We start from the raw sequence: 18144 nt of genomic DNA on the forward strand, positions 1-18144 counted from the left end.
TGTTTTTAACACAAAGTATTTGATTCAGACAGCCAGATTAGGTACCAAGAGCACAGCACAACGCAATCTACTGCAGTGCACGTTAATATCGTTTTTTTGGGAAAAAAGCAGGTATTAGAGACAGCGTCTCATCCTAAATTTCAACTACTAAACTAATATTGGGTACGTCTGAAATGCACCTTTTTAATAAGGGACTATTGCATTGTCAAACATATTGCACTATTTTGGTCATGTGGTGCAATTTCAGACACAACCATGTTGTTATAATCAAGAATACCATAGTTACAAACAGCAATCCTTACATACCAGCAACAACAAAGAAAACATTCAAGTTCTGGATAGGTTTTATTTCTTTTCTTTACAGTTCTGGATTTTCACAGGCACTCCACATGAGGGTGCATAGCTTGTTGTCATCTCTAATAATGGCATACAGCCTTAGTTTGTGCATATATTTTATTAGTACAGCGGTGTCTAAAAATCAAACCCTCAAAACGCACCTACCGATATGCAGTAAAAACACCTGATGTCAATCAACACCTACAGTTTCTTCAACTACAAGTAGTACTTTTTTTTCTTCAAAACCGTGCAGCAGAAATGCACCTTGGCACAAATAACTGACCCCCCACGATAAAGTTTATTTAAATTCTTCAGGGGGTCCAGATGGAAAGGGCAGTGTGGTCCAGCAATAATCCATTATGGTTGTGTCAGCAAAAAACACTAATATTAAGAGGAATCGCAACAAATCTCTTACTCACAAACATAAAAAAACAAAACCTTGCCCCACGAATCAACATGGAGGTTGTTACTTGGAAGAACAGATGTGTTAAAGGTCATTATATAACAAAGAAACTCCTTTCATGGTCCTGGGAAAGAAAAAAACATGCAACACCCAAATCACAGATTCAGTCACCTTCATATTAGTCAGTTTACTTCACAACACAGTTTTCATTCTAAATGGCACCATATTCCCTATTAAGTAGACTACTTTTAACCAGAGATCTACAGTAAGGATTTGTTAAAAGTAGTGCACTTTAATATAGGGAATCAGATGCTACTTACAAAGTAAATACAGAGAATGAACAGTCTGCCTAAATTCTTCAATAATTTGAACATCTACAGAACATAAACAAATGAGATCACAACACTTCTTTTCAGTTCCAGCATTCTCAATAAGTATCATAAAAATATAGACTGGAATTGAATTGTCATCTTTTCTTCTGGAAGCACAGTCTAAATCCATAGACCAAATCGATGTGTGTGTTCACCCTCGGTTTCTCCTCTCTTCCATCTCTCCAGTGTTCATCCATGGTGTCAGAGGGCTCTTCATGCCAGGAAAGATCTGTTCATCTACAGGGGTACAGCCTACAGAAGTATGTACAGAGGCAGTAGGCTATGTAACTTTGCCTACTGGGGTATGCTTGAAGGCCAGGGGTGTGTTCAAAGACTGATCCTAACATTGGTGTTTTTCATACTAAGAAGTGAGGTAAAGGAGGGATGTGGAGGTTTCTTTGTTGCTTCAGTAGCAACCATCTCTCCACGACTCGTCTGTGATTGGGCCATTCGTTCTAGTCATCCCCACAGACCTAACAAAAGAAGAAAACATGAATGGTTGTGTTCCAAATTACTCCAATAATTCTGTTCTGAAAAGAACCAAAGTATGTTCCATTTCACTTTTGCAAAAATGAAGTGCTGAACCAGCTCAAACCCATAAAAAGGTCACTGGTTTTACATAACCATCTACCCAATTTAAATTTTTCCCTCGCCCTGTATAAAAGGAATGCTCATATGTGAAACATTTTGTATGGGGAGGAATGGTTCATAAATATTTTGGGGGTTGAATAAAATGCTCCCAAAATCCCAAACCAGCCCTTCTGCCCTACCCGCTTGCTCAAAGTGCTCATGTGCTGCTGATAAACTCTGACCAGATAGTTGCTAGGCATCAATAAAGCCATCAACTTTGGGAAACACTTCAACGATGCAATCAATGTTTCTTCTAAATTTGCTATCGTTTTGCAATAAACCTCAAACAATTTAGGAGGTATTTCATTTTGGGTAAAGTCTCAAAATCAGTCACAATTAGTCATGCCTTTCCAATCTTTTGCATGAAATTTCACAAGCTCACTGTAAAATGGGATTACACTTAATTTTCCCTCCCTGAACTTTTGGGACGCCACATCTGTTATCAATTCACCAAAAGATGTACATGACATGATCATTTAAGAAATTGTAAAATCGTGTGATGTGATTGCATGTTATGGTTTCAGGCTATGCATATTACAAGAGCTTGTCCTTTCTATTTGTAGGGCGGACTCACAGTAACAAATAAAAACAGGCTTTTTGTTAATGTTTGTGTGCATGTCCAAATGTTAATGATGTCTCACTGGAACATGGTTTAACTCAGTGGTTCTCAAATCCTAAGTAGTTAAGGGCTTAAAAATTTGTAGACAAGTTGATTTAGACATCCAATTAATGGAATCCTCAGGAGGTTAGACAATAACTTGTCTTGCTAATAAGCATCTCTTGAGAAGTTAGTCATTCTGAAATAAATTAATCTGACCTAAAGCTTTGCTGCATACCTCGGTTGTAACAAGTGGTTATTTCAGTCAAAGTTGCTCTTCTATCAGCTTGAATCAGTCGGCCCATTCTCCTCTGACCTCTAGCATCAACAAGGCATTTTCGCCCACAGCACTGCCGCATACTGGATGTTTTTCTCTTTTCACACCATTCTTTGTAAACCCTAGAAATGGTTGTAAGTGAAAATCCCAGTAACTGAGCAGACTGTGAAATACTCAGACCGGCCCGTCTGGCACCAACAACCATGCCACGCTCAATATTGCTTAAATCACCTTTCTTTCCCATTCTGACATTCAGTTTGGAGTTCAGGAGATTGTCTTGACCAGGACCACACCCCTAAATGCATTGAAGCAACTGCCATGTGATTGGTTGATTAGATAATTGCATTTATGAGAAATTAAACAGGTGTTCCTAATAATCCTTTAAGTGAGTGTATACTACCATTTTCACATTGTTTTTAAAGAATTTCCAAGTGCATTATCAATTATAGATATTTTCTGATGATTTGTACATGATGCAGGAAAAATCATTATACATGGACACAGCGCATACAGTTTTAGCTGGCAAGCCTGATGCTTGAAGGAGAGCTTAGTGTCAGAGGAAGGGCTTTGGATAATAACTTTTTATTATAACTTATTTTATGTATCGGAATGAATAAAACAGTTATTAACCACTAGCCATGAATTTGAAATATAAATTATTTTGAGGAACACAGTTTTTCTGTTTTGTTCTCTGGACAATTACCAACCCCTGATCTTAACACACGGAAACACTAAACTCTGACTACTACTGTAAAGCACTGCACTCAAACCTAACCACACAATCCTTTGAGCGGTAATCTCATCGAAGTATCTAAATGATCAAATCAGTTCCATTGACCAGTTGTTTACCCACCTCCTAGATGGCTGCGTCATTCTTCCTCTGCAGGATGGGGCTGCTCCTGGTTGGCCCCGGGTGGCTACCTGCCTTGCTCCCCCAGTAGAGGCCCTCCCGACTGGATAGGCTCCCCCGTTGGCTGGGCCTGGGGACTGGACCCTCCGGACCCCCCCACTGAGCCCGCTCTGGACTATAGGTAGGCCTCTGGATGGCTGTCTGGGCCCCGGCATGGAGCCCACAGGGCCCATGGCTTTGACAGGGACCCGCATGGACAGAGGGGATTGTCCGCTGACTCGCATTCGATTGGCTGACATACCTAGAGAGAGGGGGCTTTAGCGGTACTACCTACACTTCCACATGGAGAAGTGGTACGCTCTGATGAAAGTAGAACACAGGCGATAAAGAAGGTTCCCTGCACATGTCAGATCAGGAATTGACTCTTAGGCTAGATCCCAGATGAATGTCAAAAACATTGAGGCATATGACCAGGGAGGACAGGGACAGAATTGAGGAACATGAAGTAGGCCCTGGGTTCTAATTAGGTTCAAAATAGGACAGGTGTGGCGAGGGGTGGGGAGAGGGGCTGTCAATCAGGTGTCCGTATTATATATATACAGGCATAAGGCCTGGGTTGCATGGCAGAGGGGCAAGGTAGGGCCTGGGTGGAAGTGATGGTGGGCCCGGGTGGAGGGTGAGGTAGGGCCCTGGTGGAAGTGATGGTGGGCCCGGGTGGAGGGTGAGGTAGGGCCCGGGTGAAGGTGGGTTACCTGAGAGAGGGGTGAGGTAGGGCCTGGGTGGAAGTGATGGTGGGCCCGGGTGGAGGGTGAGGTAGGGCCTGGGTGGAAGTGATGGTGGGCCCGGGTGGAGGGTGAGGTAGGGCCTGGGTGGAAGTGATGGTGGGCCCGGGTGGAGGGTGAGGTAGGGCCCGGGTGAAGGTGGGTTACCTGAGAGAGGGGTGAGGTAGGGCCCGGGTGGAGGTGAGGGAGGGTTACCTGAGGAAGGGGAGTGAGGTAGGCGGGACATGCGGTTGCCAGAGGTCTGGAGGTTAGCCTCCATGCTGCGGCTGTTTCTGACTGCCTCCAGGGAACGCAGGCTGGTGCGGGGGGCCAGGTTAGGCATGCTGTGTCTCAACTCTTCTGGAACCACACACACAGACACACACACAGACACACACACAGTTTGAAAGGGAAAGAGACTTCCTACTTTCTCTCTGGTGTTATGATTGCGAGAGGCACCCTCCACCTACCCTCACTCTTGGCGAACTTGAGCAGCTCAGGCCCAGGCCCCTGTAGCGATCGGCGTGGAGCACGTTGTCTGGGGGCCCCCAGCCTGCTGCTGTACTCTGCCTGGCCCTGGGAGCCTGTGGATGGGGACAGGCAGCGAGGCGAGCCCAGAGGGGAGGGGGAGTAGCGGAGGCGTCGCTGGGGTAGAGAGCAGCACTCGTCCTCTTCGTCTTCCAGGCTGTAGGTGTCAAACTCCTGGTCACTGTAGGTCCCGCCCCTACGGAGTGACTGGAGGGAGGCTGAAGAGCTTCGACGAGATACTGACGCTGAGCTTGAGGCATAGTCCTGCCTCAGACCTCAAAGGACACACAGATAGACACAGATAGAGAACCAGAATTAAAAACAGCATTTATGTTCCCTCAAATTTGCATCAAAAACAGTTCACAGCAAATTGGCATTAAACATTTTGTCTCACTGTACATAGAAAGATGTGGACCCACCCGGACAAAACACAAACTTAGTGAAGTCAATCAGATCTGCCTTCACAAACATATCCCCACAGAGTACGCTATAACACTATTCTCTTGTATTACAGTATCCTGAGTCGGTACGCTATAACACTATTCTCTTGTATTACAGTATCCTGAGTCCGTACGCTATAACACTATTCTCTTGTATTACAGTATCCTGAGTCGGTACGCTATAACACTATTCTCTTGTATTACAGTATCCTGAGTCAGTACGCTATAACACTATTCTCTTGTATTACAGTATCCTGAGTCAGTACGCTATAACACTATTCTCTTGTATTACAGTATCCTGAGTCACAGCACTATAATCTTACTCTCTTCCTGTATTACATTATCATGACACTCATTCCTGTATCACATGATCTAGGTAGTCATTTACGCTATAACACCACTCACTCTCTTCCTGTAGGCGGGCCATTATTTGTACGTCAGTGAGGTCCTGGAGCTTGTAACCCATGGAGATGGAGTCGTCTGAGGTGCTCAGTTCACTGTCTATAGAAGACTGGGAACTCAGAGCAGAGTGCATACTCACATAGCCTGGGAATAGAAGAACACAATCAGGATTTAGTTCACACCCTAGGCCATTAATATCCAGCCACACAGTTTTGTCCCACAGAAAACTGGTCCCAGACGAATAAAATGAGGAAATGAAAACCAGGCACCCATGAATTAAGGTAGCACTGCAAACAGATACGGCTCTAAATCCTCAGAGCTCAGATGTGGATGTGTTCACATCACTTTACAAGGACCTTCTATCACCAGTGGTTAGTTCACCCCTCTTTGTTGTGCCGCTGAATTAGTCTAGACTGACCGGGAAGACACGGCACACTGCTGGCAACAGCTGGAAGTATTACAGGGCTAGAAACTGCCAAGGCCACATTCTGACACACAGACCCATCATTCAAAGAGTAAAAAACAGACACACACCATTCATCTGAAACATCTTCAGGCGTACACACCCTTAATTCAAGCTGAAACACACACACGCACAAACACATCATTCAAAACTGAAGTAAAAAGGCCACAACAACAGCTTTTGTGGTGTTAGGCTCTCTCTCAAATCTGGTATTAGACTGGGTCAACAGCAAGCAAAGCCCTTACACACTTCATGCAGAGAGAGAGAGTTAATAACTGCAGCTTGTTTTGGTTTACATTACGCTACCCACACCGTGATGAGATAAAAGGTTTGTTTTCCCAGCACCACTATGGTTCAAACCAGCTGATATCCTCGCCCCTTTGCAGGAGCGATCGTTATCAATCCATTACACAAGATAGGCATTATCTTCACTGCTGTCATCTAATACACACAACAGATCAGATCTGAACTTTGGAACTTCATGTTGTGAACATCCCAATCAACCAAGGCATTACTTAACAAGTAACAACATTCCCTAATCGATCATTTCATTCTCATCTGGAGCTCATAGCGCCGCCTCAGACCTCGTTAGACGCCCCTGCAAGGAGGAGAGGGAGCAGGGGACGGTAGGTGTTAATGTCATGCGTACCTGAGCCGCCACTGGTTAGTAGGGTTTTGTTAGTGGATTTGTTGTGGTACCCAGGGGAGAGAAGGCCAGAGGAGCCTGCTTCCCCAGCCTGGCCGGGGCTGCTGTAGATGTTCCTCCAACGAGATGCTACAGGCACCAAGGAGACAGGAGAGCACACAGTGAGGTTACAACACAATAGATTGATCATGCATATACAGTATGCAATGGCACTTTCTGACAGTAGGAAGACGACATAGATATATTACAAGGTAGCCAGTAAATGCCCAGACGGGATCCTTGGTTTATACATGCATTCTGAATCAATCGGTGTACAAGAAACACCTCATGAGATTGGTTCAACCGTCATACCTCCATCAGAACCCCAAATACATTCTTGTTTTACTAATTTCCTAAACAGAGTAAACAAACACCAGAAAGCCTGCAAATATGGTTGAAACCTTCATTTTAATATCATGGGTACACCATGCAGGATATATGGCCTTGTTTTCAAAGCTCCGTCTAAGAATTGTAAAGTATATTTCTCCAGAGCCGTCCCTTATCATTTTACCAAAACATAGGTGGAGTAACTGCAGCGTTATTGTTAAACTGACAGATCCCATTTAAGGCTGAGAAGAGACATTGTTATAAACAGTCAAGGCGGTGTCTAAAGCCAACCTCTATTGGACAGTGTTGATGTGTACAGTTAGGTTCTATATACAGGTATATATTGATGAGGTCAATAGTTTGTCAACTAAGATTTAATACAGCAGGATGTGTTAGCTTGGGTAAGAAGTCACCAGGATCAGAGAGGAATAACTTAAATCCATGTTTCCAATTGATCAGATGTGGAGGATTCTTGAGTTACCGTGAGAGACGGAAATGGTCCAGATTAAAATCATCAGGCTGGGTGCAAATGTCCTGTATGAAAGGGGACTTATGTATCCCCAGGACACTGTTGATACCTTTATTTTAGTCTTATTTTATCCAAGAAGCTTTGTTCGTTAGAATACGTCCTGTCTGTCACGCCACTATTCAGCATTATTCATGCCTCGTGCCAATGAGCCAGAAAAAAACACAGGTTAGGGAGAGCGCGTTGATCACATGACATGATATGACACCGAACAGGCAACTCCCTAGTTCACTGTTTGACATATCTGCCTGCTGCCAGTGTGTGTTTGATGGAACTTGGCAGGTGCACAAGTTGTCTTCCCTACATTGTACTTAACTCTGGAACTGTAATCCTCTGTACTATTACTGAGTCAAAGGATCACGATGGTGTCAACATTTCCACAGCGAAGTGGGTTGTTTGATTAGCTGACGTTCTACTGTTCCACACTCGGGGAGGACGCAGCGGCTAAATAATGAAGGAGGGGTGAGCTGCTACATTACACAGAGAGCGTTGCTGGGAGCAGAGCTGCTCGAAATGCATCCGGGCATTGGTCATCCATGAATGACACATAAATAAGCCTGCACTGGGTCAGGGAAAGTAGTTCAGTCTCGGTGAACTAACAACTGTTGTCATGACAGTACCAATTCAAATTCACCTTTGCAGGATATGTAAATTATCATTTCCATTTGCAATGGGAATGTATCACACCTACAAAGCTTCACAGCGCTTTGTCTGGTCATAATATTACCTGGCTAGGTAGTTTGCTAGCTTGCTTGTTTAGTACATCATCTATGACGTTCTTTTCATGAAATGAAGTTAGAATTTAATTTTACAGTATGTGAGTACACCCACATTAATAGGTAGTATCAAGCTAAAGCAAACCATCCCTAATTCAGCACACACAACATTCTATAAAGGACTGAAACCAAAATGGTGTTATTGGAGGTGTTCATTTTAACACATACACTCAAAGATTAAACTGACTTTTTTTCCATTTATTGGCTGTCTGGTAGCACACTAGCTAACAATGTAGTTGAACCATCCAAATAAACCAAATAAACCAAATAAATAAGGGGCAGTGTGTAGAATCCTGCCTCTACCTTTTATAAGACTGAATTTAAACAATAACATGGCTTGTCTCCTCCTCGTCTTAACCGAATTAGATGGGAATGGTATTAGTTAGTCCATGTTGGTTTAGGGTGGGGGGGATAGTACTGCGAGTGTCTCAAGTGAGTATACAGGCAAGAAAACTGAAATGGAAAATCTCAGCCAGACGGAAACAATTTTGTGGATAGGCATATTTGAAACAAACTTAAAACATTAAGCGCAGATGACTTCTGGATATTTTTTGCATTTACGCTCGTAGTACAGTAGAAATGATGCATATGGCCTCATTTAACAAAATAGCATTAAGTTAGCGATGATGCTAACCAGTGCAAAACAAACTAGCAACGGTTGCTAACTAGCTAGGCCTGCCAAATAACATTGTACTTTAAATAAGTCTCAAATGTCCATTTATCTTTAAAATGCAATAAAAAAAAATAATGTCATCCCATTGTCTATATAGTGCACTGCCTGAACAGAGCCCATAGGGCATCCTTTGGAACATGGAGCTTGTGTTATTTGTGCAGAGAGTGTACAATGTTTTGAGACAATCAGAAGTTGTGTAATTGCATAGTAGGCAGTACTGGTTCTGTCCTCTATTATTCTGCTCTACCTGCAGTCAGTAAGAAGGGGCAAGATGGTACTGATTGTATTAGTTTATGGCTTGGTATGATGTTATTGAGTATCGGACAGGAGAGTCCTTGTATTGTGTTATTATTAGGTTGATAGTGATCATAGGCCAATCAGACTGGTGTAAATATTACTACGGTTATCAGACCGTAATGTTATAATAAGGTTACCAAACCAATGTTACTACACGGTCATCAGATTGTAATGTTACTACATGGTTATCCTATGGTTACTATAGGTTTACTAGGAGCATACTCTGGTCGAGACGGTTCAGCAGGGTCCGGCAGGCCACCTCTGTCTCTGGGCTCGGGTGGTCCAGAACCTTCCGACACCACTTCAGAGGAGACTCCGGTCTCTGCTCAGCAACTACCTGCTTCTTAGGGGACACATACAACCTGTAGAGAGAGAAAGGCAGAGCGAAAACGCAAGAGTGAGAGAGGCAGAGAGAGTTGGGCAGGAAACAAGAGAGCGACGTGGTGGACAAAGAGGCATGGAGTTATATAAGGGGGAAAAGGCATGAGAGATGGAGAGAAGGGAAAGAGGATTTAAATTTTGCAAAGCAAACACTAGCACAGTGGGAGAAAAACATGGCATTAAAAGTTCTCTGGCTTGCAGTTAATAACTTTAAATATGGAGGAATGTCTGCAGGAGGTATGCCTTTTTGTCCTTCAAAGTATATAGCTGAACACAACCACACACACAAAGACACAGTAAAGTCATTGTCCATTCATAACACTAATCTGCTCCTACCTCACAGTGATCAGTTTATTAGGTACCTTTTTTCTAGTACTGGGTCTGATCCCTCCAGAACAGCCAGGATTCTGTGGGGAATTAATTCTTCCAGGGGTCAGAAACATTCCACAGGGATGTCTGTACGGATTGATCTGCCTCACACAATTTCTGCCTCACAGCCCGTTCTCTCATTCCAAAGATGCTATATTGAGTTGGGGTCTGTGCAGGCGACTCAAACGGAACAGTGATTGGTCGGAACAGGCAATGTTTCCACAGTTTGTCTAGTGGCGGAGAATGCATGCCCACTGTAGTTACTACTTTTTGGAGCCAATAGGAGTGGAACCTGGTGTGGTTGTCAGCTGCAATAGCAATGAGTTCCGAGATTTCGTACTGCACCGTTATTTGGCCATTTGCAGGCCTGCGCCTGTTAGCTCGCACAAAACTTGTCATTCTCCTTCAACCGTTCTCATCAACAAGGAGCTTTGGCCACGTGACGGCTGCTTACTGGATTATTTCATTTGGCCACAACATTCGTGGTAAACACTAGACACTGTTCTACATCATATGGCGAGCCACAGCCATACGACTATCGGCCTGCTGAGACATTTACCTAATAAAGTGGTCAATACGTGCAGGACAATACCGCCGCTCGCTCTTATCGGTCTTTATAATACAGCTAGTCTAGCCAGTCCTTCTCCACCTAAACTATGCAGTCGTGTTTTTCTGATCCTAGAGTGGTCAAACCTCCACACAGGCCATTTCACTCTATTCCCATTCGTACCTAGTAACAGCAGTAACAGGCTGTGTGTGCTCGGCCCTGACAGAGTCCTCTTCAGTACCAGAAGCAGTGGCCTATCCGTGGCCTCTTCCCCCTAATGAGCAGTCTATCCCAGCCTTCACTGTGAATGACCTTCAACCAGAGTAGCCTGTAACAGGCATATAATACCGCAGGTCAAGTTTCTCTCTGTTGGCAGCCACCTATGACAAAATGATGATCGTTATACATTGACCCAATCTGGTCACTTCCACACACGACTTAAACCTCTTATCAGACCGATAGTCTACCATTTGCTTGGACTGTCCCGTTTGAGTATCTCAGCACCTAGTTCAGTACAACGTTTGATCATGGTCCCATGAGGGGAAAGTGCCGAGCCCACGCAGAAATTCCTGCCCGGCTGTGCTCACTGGTTTCTGAGTAATTAACTTGGGTTCATCTTCTCATTGGACAAACACAAAAGAGAAGCCTTCAATCACACTGGGAGGAACAACGAAACAGACTGCATTCATTCAGGGCTCACTCTAGCACACTCGTACTGAAGTCAGACAATTTAAATTTAGTGTGAGTTTCCAGGTAAAGAATTTGATCCTGGCAAACAGTGTTTCTAGCAACTGGAGAGCAGAGCAGCAGAAGCCTAGTTGCTCTGCTGTCAGGGACGTTGATACTCAGAGTTCCAGTGGCAAAGCAAGCAGTTTGAGCGCTGTGTTACAGACCTAATTCAGGGACAGACACCCGTAATGACAGAGCTCCGCTGCAGCAGGGGGTTCGTTTTGGGCCAGTAACAGAAAGGTTCAAGCAACCAACCTAAACCCCTAAAGTTCCTTCCAATCATGGGTGTTGGGTCCAGAAGGTCCAGGATAGATCACATGCATGCCTAAGTCTCCCCCAAAGCAGTTTATCCTCAAGCAGCATCCCGCCTTCAGTCCCAGATGACCCATCCCACCCAATACCCTAGTGCAGAGCACCACTTTGACCAGAGCCATATGGGCCCCTGCTCAAAAGAAGTGCACTATAAAAGGGAACAGGTTTCCATTTGGGACCCAGGACAAGGCAGCTTAGAGGTCTGTGCTGGGGTGGATTACAGTGATAAACCCGCGGGCCGCATATGGGACAGCTAATAACGTGAAACTGAGAACAAGTCATTGCCGGGTTGGATTTTTAATCCATGGCTAAGCTGCTCAAATAGCAACCAGGAACACAATATGGTACCTTTTTTGTGCTGTACCGAAATATTGTACAAAATGCAGCATGATGACAAACGCCTAAACAAGTAGAGAAATACCCTGGAGTCACAAGCCCAGATGAACCGTGTTCTGCTTCAAGTGGAAATGTTCTCTTTCTATATGATCCATCTGCCATTATCCAACCTGTTTGATGCAATCAATTCCTGTCAATTTAACTGTGGTGAACAAGCTCCTCCTGGGCTCTGCCGTAATAGAACCAGGCTTGATTACCACCAACTGAGGCACTCTGTAATTTGAATGACGCAAATACTGTAGAGACTTCCAGAAAAGTGTCAGTAGTAGTAGCTGAAGGCCCTACTAGTGACTGAAATAGGCACTTTATATGTGGGATTAAACAGACGACAAGTACTGCCTTGTTTCCACTTCACTGCCTGTGGAAAATGCAGCATTAACTGCAGGTTTGTTCCGTCACACTCCCCCACTTAACGAGAAATATAAAAAGTACCTGGTTATCCTTATAAACTTTGCCAAGTAAGTAGCAGTCAAGTCAAGCTATGGAAGTTATCTGTGGGAGTATTCAATAGGGCCGACTGCAGCAAAACCATGGAAGATCAGAATGTCCTCCTCCCGGTTTCAGTCCATTCCGGTTGGTGTGGCGTCCAGCTGAGCTTCAGCCTCCACCCTGCTCCCAGAGTTTCACATACAAAGTGTCCACAGTAAACAGTGTTGGCAGGCCACCCATGACTTAACGACCACAGCTACGTCCCTCCCTCTGCCCATCTCTCTCTAGAACAGGGTAGGTTTTCTCTGCCCATCTCTCTCTAGAACAGGGTAGGTTTTCTCTGCCCATCTCTCTCTAGAACAGGGTAGGTTTTCTCTGCCCATCTCTCTCTAGAACAGGGTAGGTTTTCTCTGCCCATCTCTCTCTAGAACAGGGTAGGTTTTCTCTGCCCATCTCTCTCTAGAACAGGGTAGGTTTTCTCTGCCCATCTCTCTCTAGAACAGGGTAGGTTTTCTCTGCCCATCTCTCTCTAGAACAGGGTAGGTTTTCTCTGCCCATCTCTCTCTAGAACAGGGTAGGTTTTCTCTGCCCATCTCTCTCAAGAACAGGGTAGGTTTCTCTGCCCATCTCCAGAAAATCTAATGTTTCTCTGTCCTACTCAAGCTCTCATTAACCATCCCATCCATTTATCCCCCTCTCTCGCTCTACCTTCTCTGCCGTTGTCTACCCATCCTTTCTCCCCCTGTTAATCACTACGTTTCCCAGTGATCAGAGGCTTCGCCTGTCACAGCTATTTTACAGAGCCCACAAAGCAGAGAATATTCAAGGCAGGAGCAGCCCTCCGATATTTTCATTGAAAAGCCAGTGCCGCTGCATTAAAACCCAGGACAACTGCCTCAACTGAGAGACCCAGCTCCAAACAGGGGCAGACTCCCAAACGACACCTGGTTCCCTTACATAGTGCACTAGGGCACAAGTAGGCTCTGGTCAAAAGCAGTGCACCCTACCGGAAATAGGGTGCCATTTGCAACATAACCCAGGTAAAAAGGAAAATCCTATTTTTAAATACATCTGACTAAAGGTTGCAGTCATTGTCCCTCCAAGCTATAACCTACTTATAGAAAATGCTAATGACTCATGTGGCTACCAGGCCTTCCATCCTCCTGTAGACGCACACAGGCGGTAACACAGGCGGTTAGACACATGCACAGCATGCAAGACACAGTCGCCCCAAAGACACAGCTGCAGCCGGTATGTCAACACGCAGAACCCAGGAGACAGTGATAAACGGAAGTCTCCCGTTCCAACACCAGGGCCGCTTATTAGTCTAGTTTACCATTCCTCTCTTCTCCTTCATCTGCGGAGATCTGAAACAGGACAGGTGAAGGCAGTACGCTGGAGATTGCAAATAAGGAGTCGGTTCTCCTCTGCAAAGTTCAGTCAGAGTGCAGAACCTGCCAATAAAGGACGGGGGAGGACAATGACTGATGTGCATGTGGTACTAAAAGCCCGGCAAAGTCCTTTGATGGACATTTTCAAAGGAGAGGGCCATCTAAAGCGAGGCTCTTCAACTCTGGTCCGAGACTAGAGATTTGTTTTATTCTACCAGGTAGTTACTTGAATTCACCTTGTGTCCTAGGTCTGAATCATCCCTGATTTGAAGGATAAGGAGGAGAGTATGAAAAACAGGACCCTTTCATCTTGGGAATTGAGTTAAGTAGGCCTAATCTAAGAAGTGTGCAGAGATTTGCCTGCACCTTAAATGACAGCCTCTATACAGTGAACTCCTTTTTTTAACAAGGCCCTGTGCAAGACCGGGTCCTTATGGGTACGTACCAACTGTCCTCGTCATCCACTTCTGTACAGTCATCCTCCAGGTCCAGGACATCCACCTCATCCAGAGCCAACTGGTCCACCCCTAGGTCGCTCTCCGCCAGGGTCTCAGATTCATAGCTGTCCAGGGACGGGCTCTCAGGAGTCTGGCTTAGCCCATGGGCCTGCCCCAGTTCTGGTCCTGGTCCATTCCCACACGGCAGGTTTAGAATGCCTACACACAGTAGACCATCATCCTCCTCCTCCGCCTCTATCCTGCTGACTACAGGAAGAGGGGACATCTCCTCGCTGCTACAACTGTCCTGAGGAGGGGACAGCTCAAAGTCACTGCTGCTGCCTAGCTCCGTACCACAACTTCCACTGCTCCCCAACCTGAGTGGGGAGTTAGTGTTGGTGACCCTTTCGCAGGATGAGATCCTCTCGTTAATGTCCGCATCAGTTGTCAGGTTGTTGCTGTTTGTCCCTCCTGCAAGATGTAGATTCTTACTGCCTCCCCTGTTGCGGAGGGTTTGATTCTGGACCTCTAGTCTTCGAACAAGCTCCTGGAGCTTGCGAACCTCCTCCAGCTCCACCCCTTGTAATTCCTCCTCCTCTTCGTAACTCGACTGGGACGGTGTCTTTATGATACCCCCGGAACCGATATTATCTGCTGTTTGGACCTCACTCGCGGTGTCTGGAACTACCATGTTGGTCACGGCACTGTTGAGGAAAAATATCTATTTTTTTATCAGCGGTTCATGAGAATAAAACCACATCGTGCTGATCCTAGCCAGGAAACATCGAATATCAGATGAAAACGCTAGTTTTATCTACTTGTTTGTTTTTAAAACACAACAGCAAGCGGATACAAATATTGTTATTATACAAGATATAGGCTACCAAGCAATACAACTGAGCTGGTGGGAAGGTGTTCAATGTCCGCTAATAAAAAGCCTTATAGAATAAGGTTGGAAAACTGCCGAAGCCATCTGTAACAACTGCCGAAGCCATCAAGGTTCACAAAATGCAGGCTAGAACCGTTTTCTAGCAAGCTAGTAACGTTACTAGTAACAGCAGTCACAAACGGCATCTTCTCCCTACTCGGTCAGCTTCAATGAATGCCGCCAACACTTTGCAGTGCCGTTTGTAGTTAAATAGATAACATATACTTCAAAGACGCATGCATGTATGAATATCACTTGTAAGTGTATAGATACGTTATTTCGCATTTTGAAGAACATCGATATTAATTCGCTTTTACGCGCTAATAGTTAAGCATTAGCTAGCTAAGCAAAACAAACCTACCAGCACCGGTTGAGATGAGCCGTGTTGATATGAAGAGATGCTCGAATTAGCCTGCCTAAATGCCACGCAAGAGAGTACACGAATCAGTTAACTTTAAAAATGTAAAACTCAAATATTATTTGGTTATCAACTTTACAGTAATGTAAAATATAGGTTTATGATTGTCGATGCAGCGCCACCCCCTACGTTAAACCCTATCCCGGTTTAGCCTGTAACTGGTAGTTAGCAAAAGCAAGCTAACTATCAGATTATGCTGGTTTTGATGGTTTAGCGTTGACCCAATCAGAGAATTGTTCACGCCCACACGTCCTCGTGAGGATATTTGGCGCCATCTGTATGACTCCGCAGGTGTTGCTTGTAGTTCTCTTGTGGTGCGCTAGATGTCAAAAAAGAGCGAAGATTCACAGGAAAGGCAATTTACCACCTGTCACCAATTAGGAATATACCAGACACTTTCAGACTTCAAAGATGCCTTGGATGTTTTTTTTAAAATAATAATCCGTTCTCCTTTCTGCCACATCCGATCTCGCAGCTGCTTAACCCTAACCAGCTGACCCGCTCCATCAGCTATGTGAAGCTTTCTATCCAGCACCCGGGCGGTGGAACCAACTTCACCGTGAAACACATTCTGCTGAAGCACAGCAGAATCCCAACCCTTTCTAAGATCTCAAATAACTCATCACACATTATTTAGGCTATTATTGAAATATATTATATATTCCAAACTACTTTATTCGATGTACGTGGTATGAAACTGACCGCTTGAGCTTTGTGGAGTTTTGATACCACGCCTCTCTCTATCTTAGCCAATATTTTACACCCACGCAGTACCACAATTGCTCAAGTTCAGAAGAATGCATGATCTGTTTTTAAATGAGGTTCCCACGAAAAAAAACACCTTCACCTTTTGGATTGTACCCATCACTCGCAAATAATATGTTGCTGGTAGCCTACCAATATAAACGAACTATGGCAAGACTAAGCCTGATGTTGATCAAGTGGGAAGTCATTGCAGGGTTGGGTTCCCAAAGTGAAGGCAACGAGGGGTGGTGAAACTTGTGAGAGTGCCTGATAGGAAATCTGATGGTTGGGGAACATGTGCTAACAAGCATGGTTATGCACATACTGTAATCACCATATTTCCCACTATATGTTTACATATGGGGGCTTTCATGCTTATGATAAAAAAAAAAATTATGCGAACAGCTGTCTTAGATTGTGTGATGTAATAGTTAATTGTGTCTGGATTTGTCTGTTTCAAATCCTCCCTCATTTTCCAGGAAAAGACTCAACACCTACAACACCCCAATAACCCAAAGACACATGCGAAAAAATTCTGTTTGTCAAACTTAGGCTATCCAGAAATGGTATGATACAAACTCTCCCCAACTGGACAAGTCCAGCCCCATCTTTGTGCGGATCGCTGACTTCCTGACAAACAGGAAGTTGGGCACGCATTCTTCTCGGCAGCGGAGTGCTGTTATATGGTCCATAGAAAGAGTCATCGTCTCCCACCTGGCCTCCATGAAGCCATCTTGCATGACCCTGCATGGGGCATGGAAGGGTGCGGACTACTGACCCCTCTCATCCCCGTCTCCCGCTGTACACAAAACATGGTTTCTCGGGTGGGTGGGAGGGGTTTACAGGTCAATTATGATCAATCCTGCCATCTGAACAGTTTCTTACTGCTCAGGATTTTCCTGCGGTCCACTGGTCCTCTGTCCACCAGCCTCATGCTGTCTTCTTGAAGCCACATCCAAAGTGTCAAATTAAACCATTTGGATGTGCACTCTTGCAGCATGGGATCGGTTCTGGCCTGTTTCAGAACGCCCTTTGTTATCCTGCCCACTTTCTCTCCATTCTCAACATGCCATAGAAAAGATGATTCTGGCCATAAACATGGGGTGTCCTAACATTTCTGTAAGATGCGTTTATGTCAGGTTATTTATATGTTAGTGTGTGCATTGTCAATTCTGTCTTCTGCTTATATGGTCATGTGTCTTTTTTTTTAACATTGCACAAAATAAACTTTGGGGAATTAAGCACATAGTGTTTTCCAGAGCAACGTGCTCTGAAAGTGATGAGGAAGCACGTTAATAACAGCTCCTAAAGCCCTACTTGTTTTTGTGCAGTCAAGCACATAGAAATGTAAACAGATAGATGACAGACAGACAGACAGGCACACACACACACAAACACATACCTGCTTGTTAGCACACATTCACATTAGGACACATGTTACTGAGGACAAAAGTACTGTAGGCTTAAGATACTAAGGATGCTGAAGACCTATTAAATGGATTACCATTGTATGAGATTAGACATCTGCAGACGTAATGAGAATATACTTGAGCACACTGCTCAAGAGGGTTTAGGATGCTTGCTACCATAATCTGTCTTTCAAATGGCCCCTGGACTAGGGACAATGCCTTAGGGCTACTGTTTTTCATTGCTGATGAATTATGACGGTCTGATCTGTATCTTTACAGCATTCCGTTTCTCTCACTGTAAGGTCTTTGTC

At 44.6% G+C, this 18144-nt stretch overlaps 1 protein-coding gene across 2 annotated transcripts; it reads right to left on the minus strand.

Annotated features, from left to right (window-relative positions):
• Nucleotides 1–326: 326 nt before the first annotated feature.
• On the minus strand, nt 327–16372 carry zgc:66447 (SLAIN motif-containing protein-like). 2 transcript variants are annotated; one of them, XM_010896869.5, is made up of 9 exons: nt 15624–16372; nt 14343–15038; nt 9566–9705; nt 6709–6834; nt 5600–5740; nt 4697–5029; nt 4443–4586; nt 3469–3766; nt 327–1583 (listed from the first exon to the last, which is right to left on the minus strand). In XM_010896869.5, the coding sequence occupies exons 2-9, from the start codon at nt 15023–15025 to the stop codon at nt 1517–1519; spliced, it is 1932 nt and encodes a 643-aa protein (XP_010895171.1). In that variant the 5' UTR covers nt 15026–15038; nt 15624–16372; the 3' UTR covers nt 327–1516. The 2 variants fall into 2 exon arrangements, with proteins under 2 accessions (XP_010895171.1, XP_012988965.1); XM_013133511.4 differs by having other exon boundaries at nt 4443–4583; nt 15624–16368.
• Between the last annotated feature and the right edge of the window lie 1772 nt (nt 16373–18144).

This window comes from Esox lucius, chromosome 4, assembly GCF_011004845.1.
Source record: "Esox lucius isolate fEsoLuc1 chromosome 4, fEsoLuc1.pri, whole genome shotgun sequence".
Lineage (NCBI taxonomy): Eukaryota > Metazoa > Chordata > Actinopteri > Esociformes > Esocidae > Esox > Esox lucius.

What these genes read in the sequence shown, in the direction of transcription:
- zgc:66447 (XM_010896869.5), bottom strand. Translation starts at nt 15,025, where the DNA reads ATGGTAGTTCCAGACACCGCGAGTGAGGTCCAAACAGCAGATAATATC. An exon ending in GCTGAACCGTCTCGACCAGA is followed by an intron (nt 6,835 to 9,565) that starts GTATGCTCCTAG and finishes TGGTGCCTGTAG; the next exon opens with CATCTCGTTGGAGGAACATC. An exon ending in ACTAACCAGTGGCGGCTCAG is followed by an intron (nt 5,741 to 6,708) that starts GTACGCATGACA and finishes TTCTATTCCCAG; the next exon opens with GCTATGTGAGTATGCACTCT.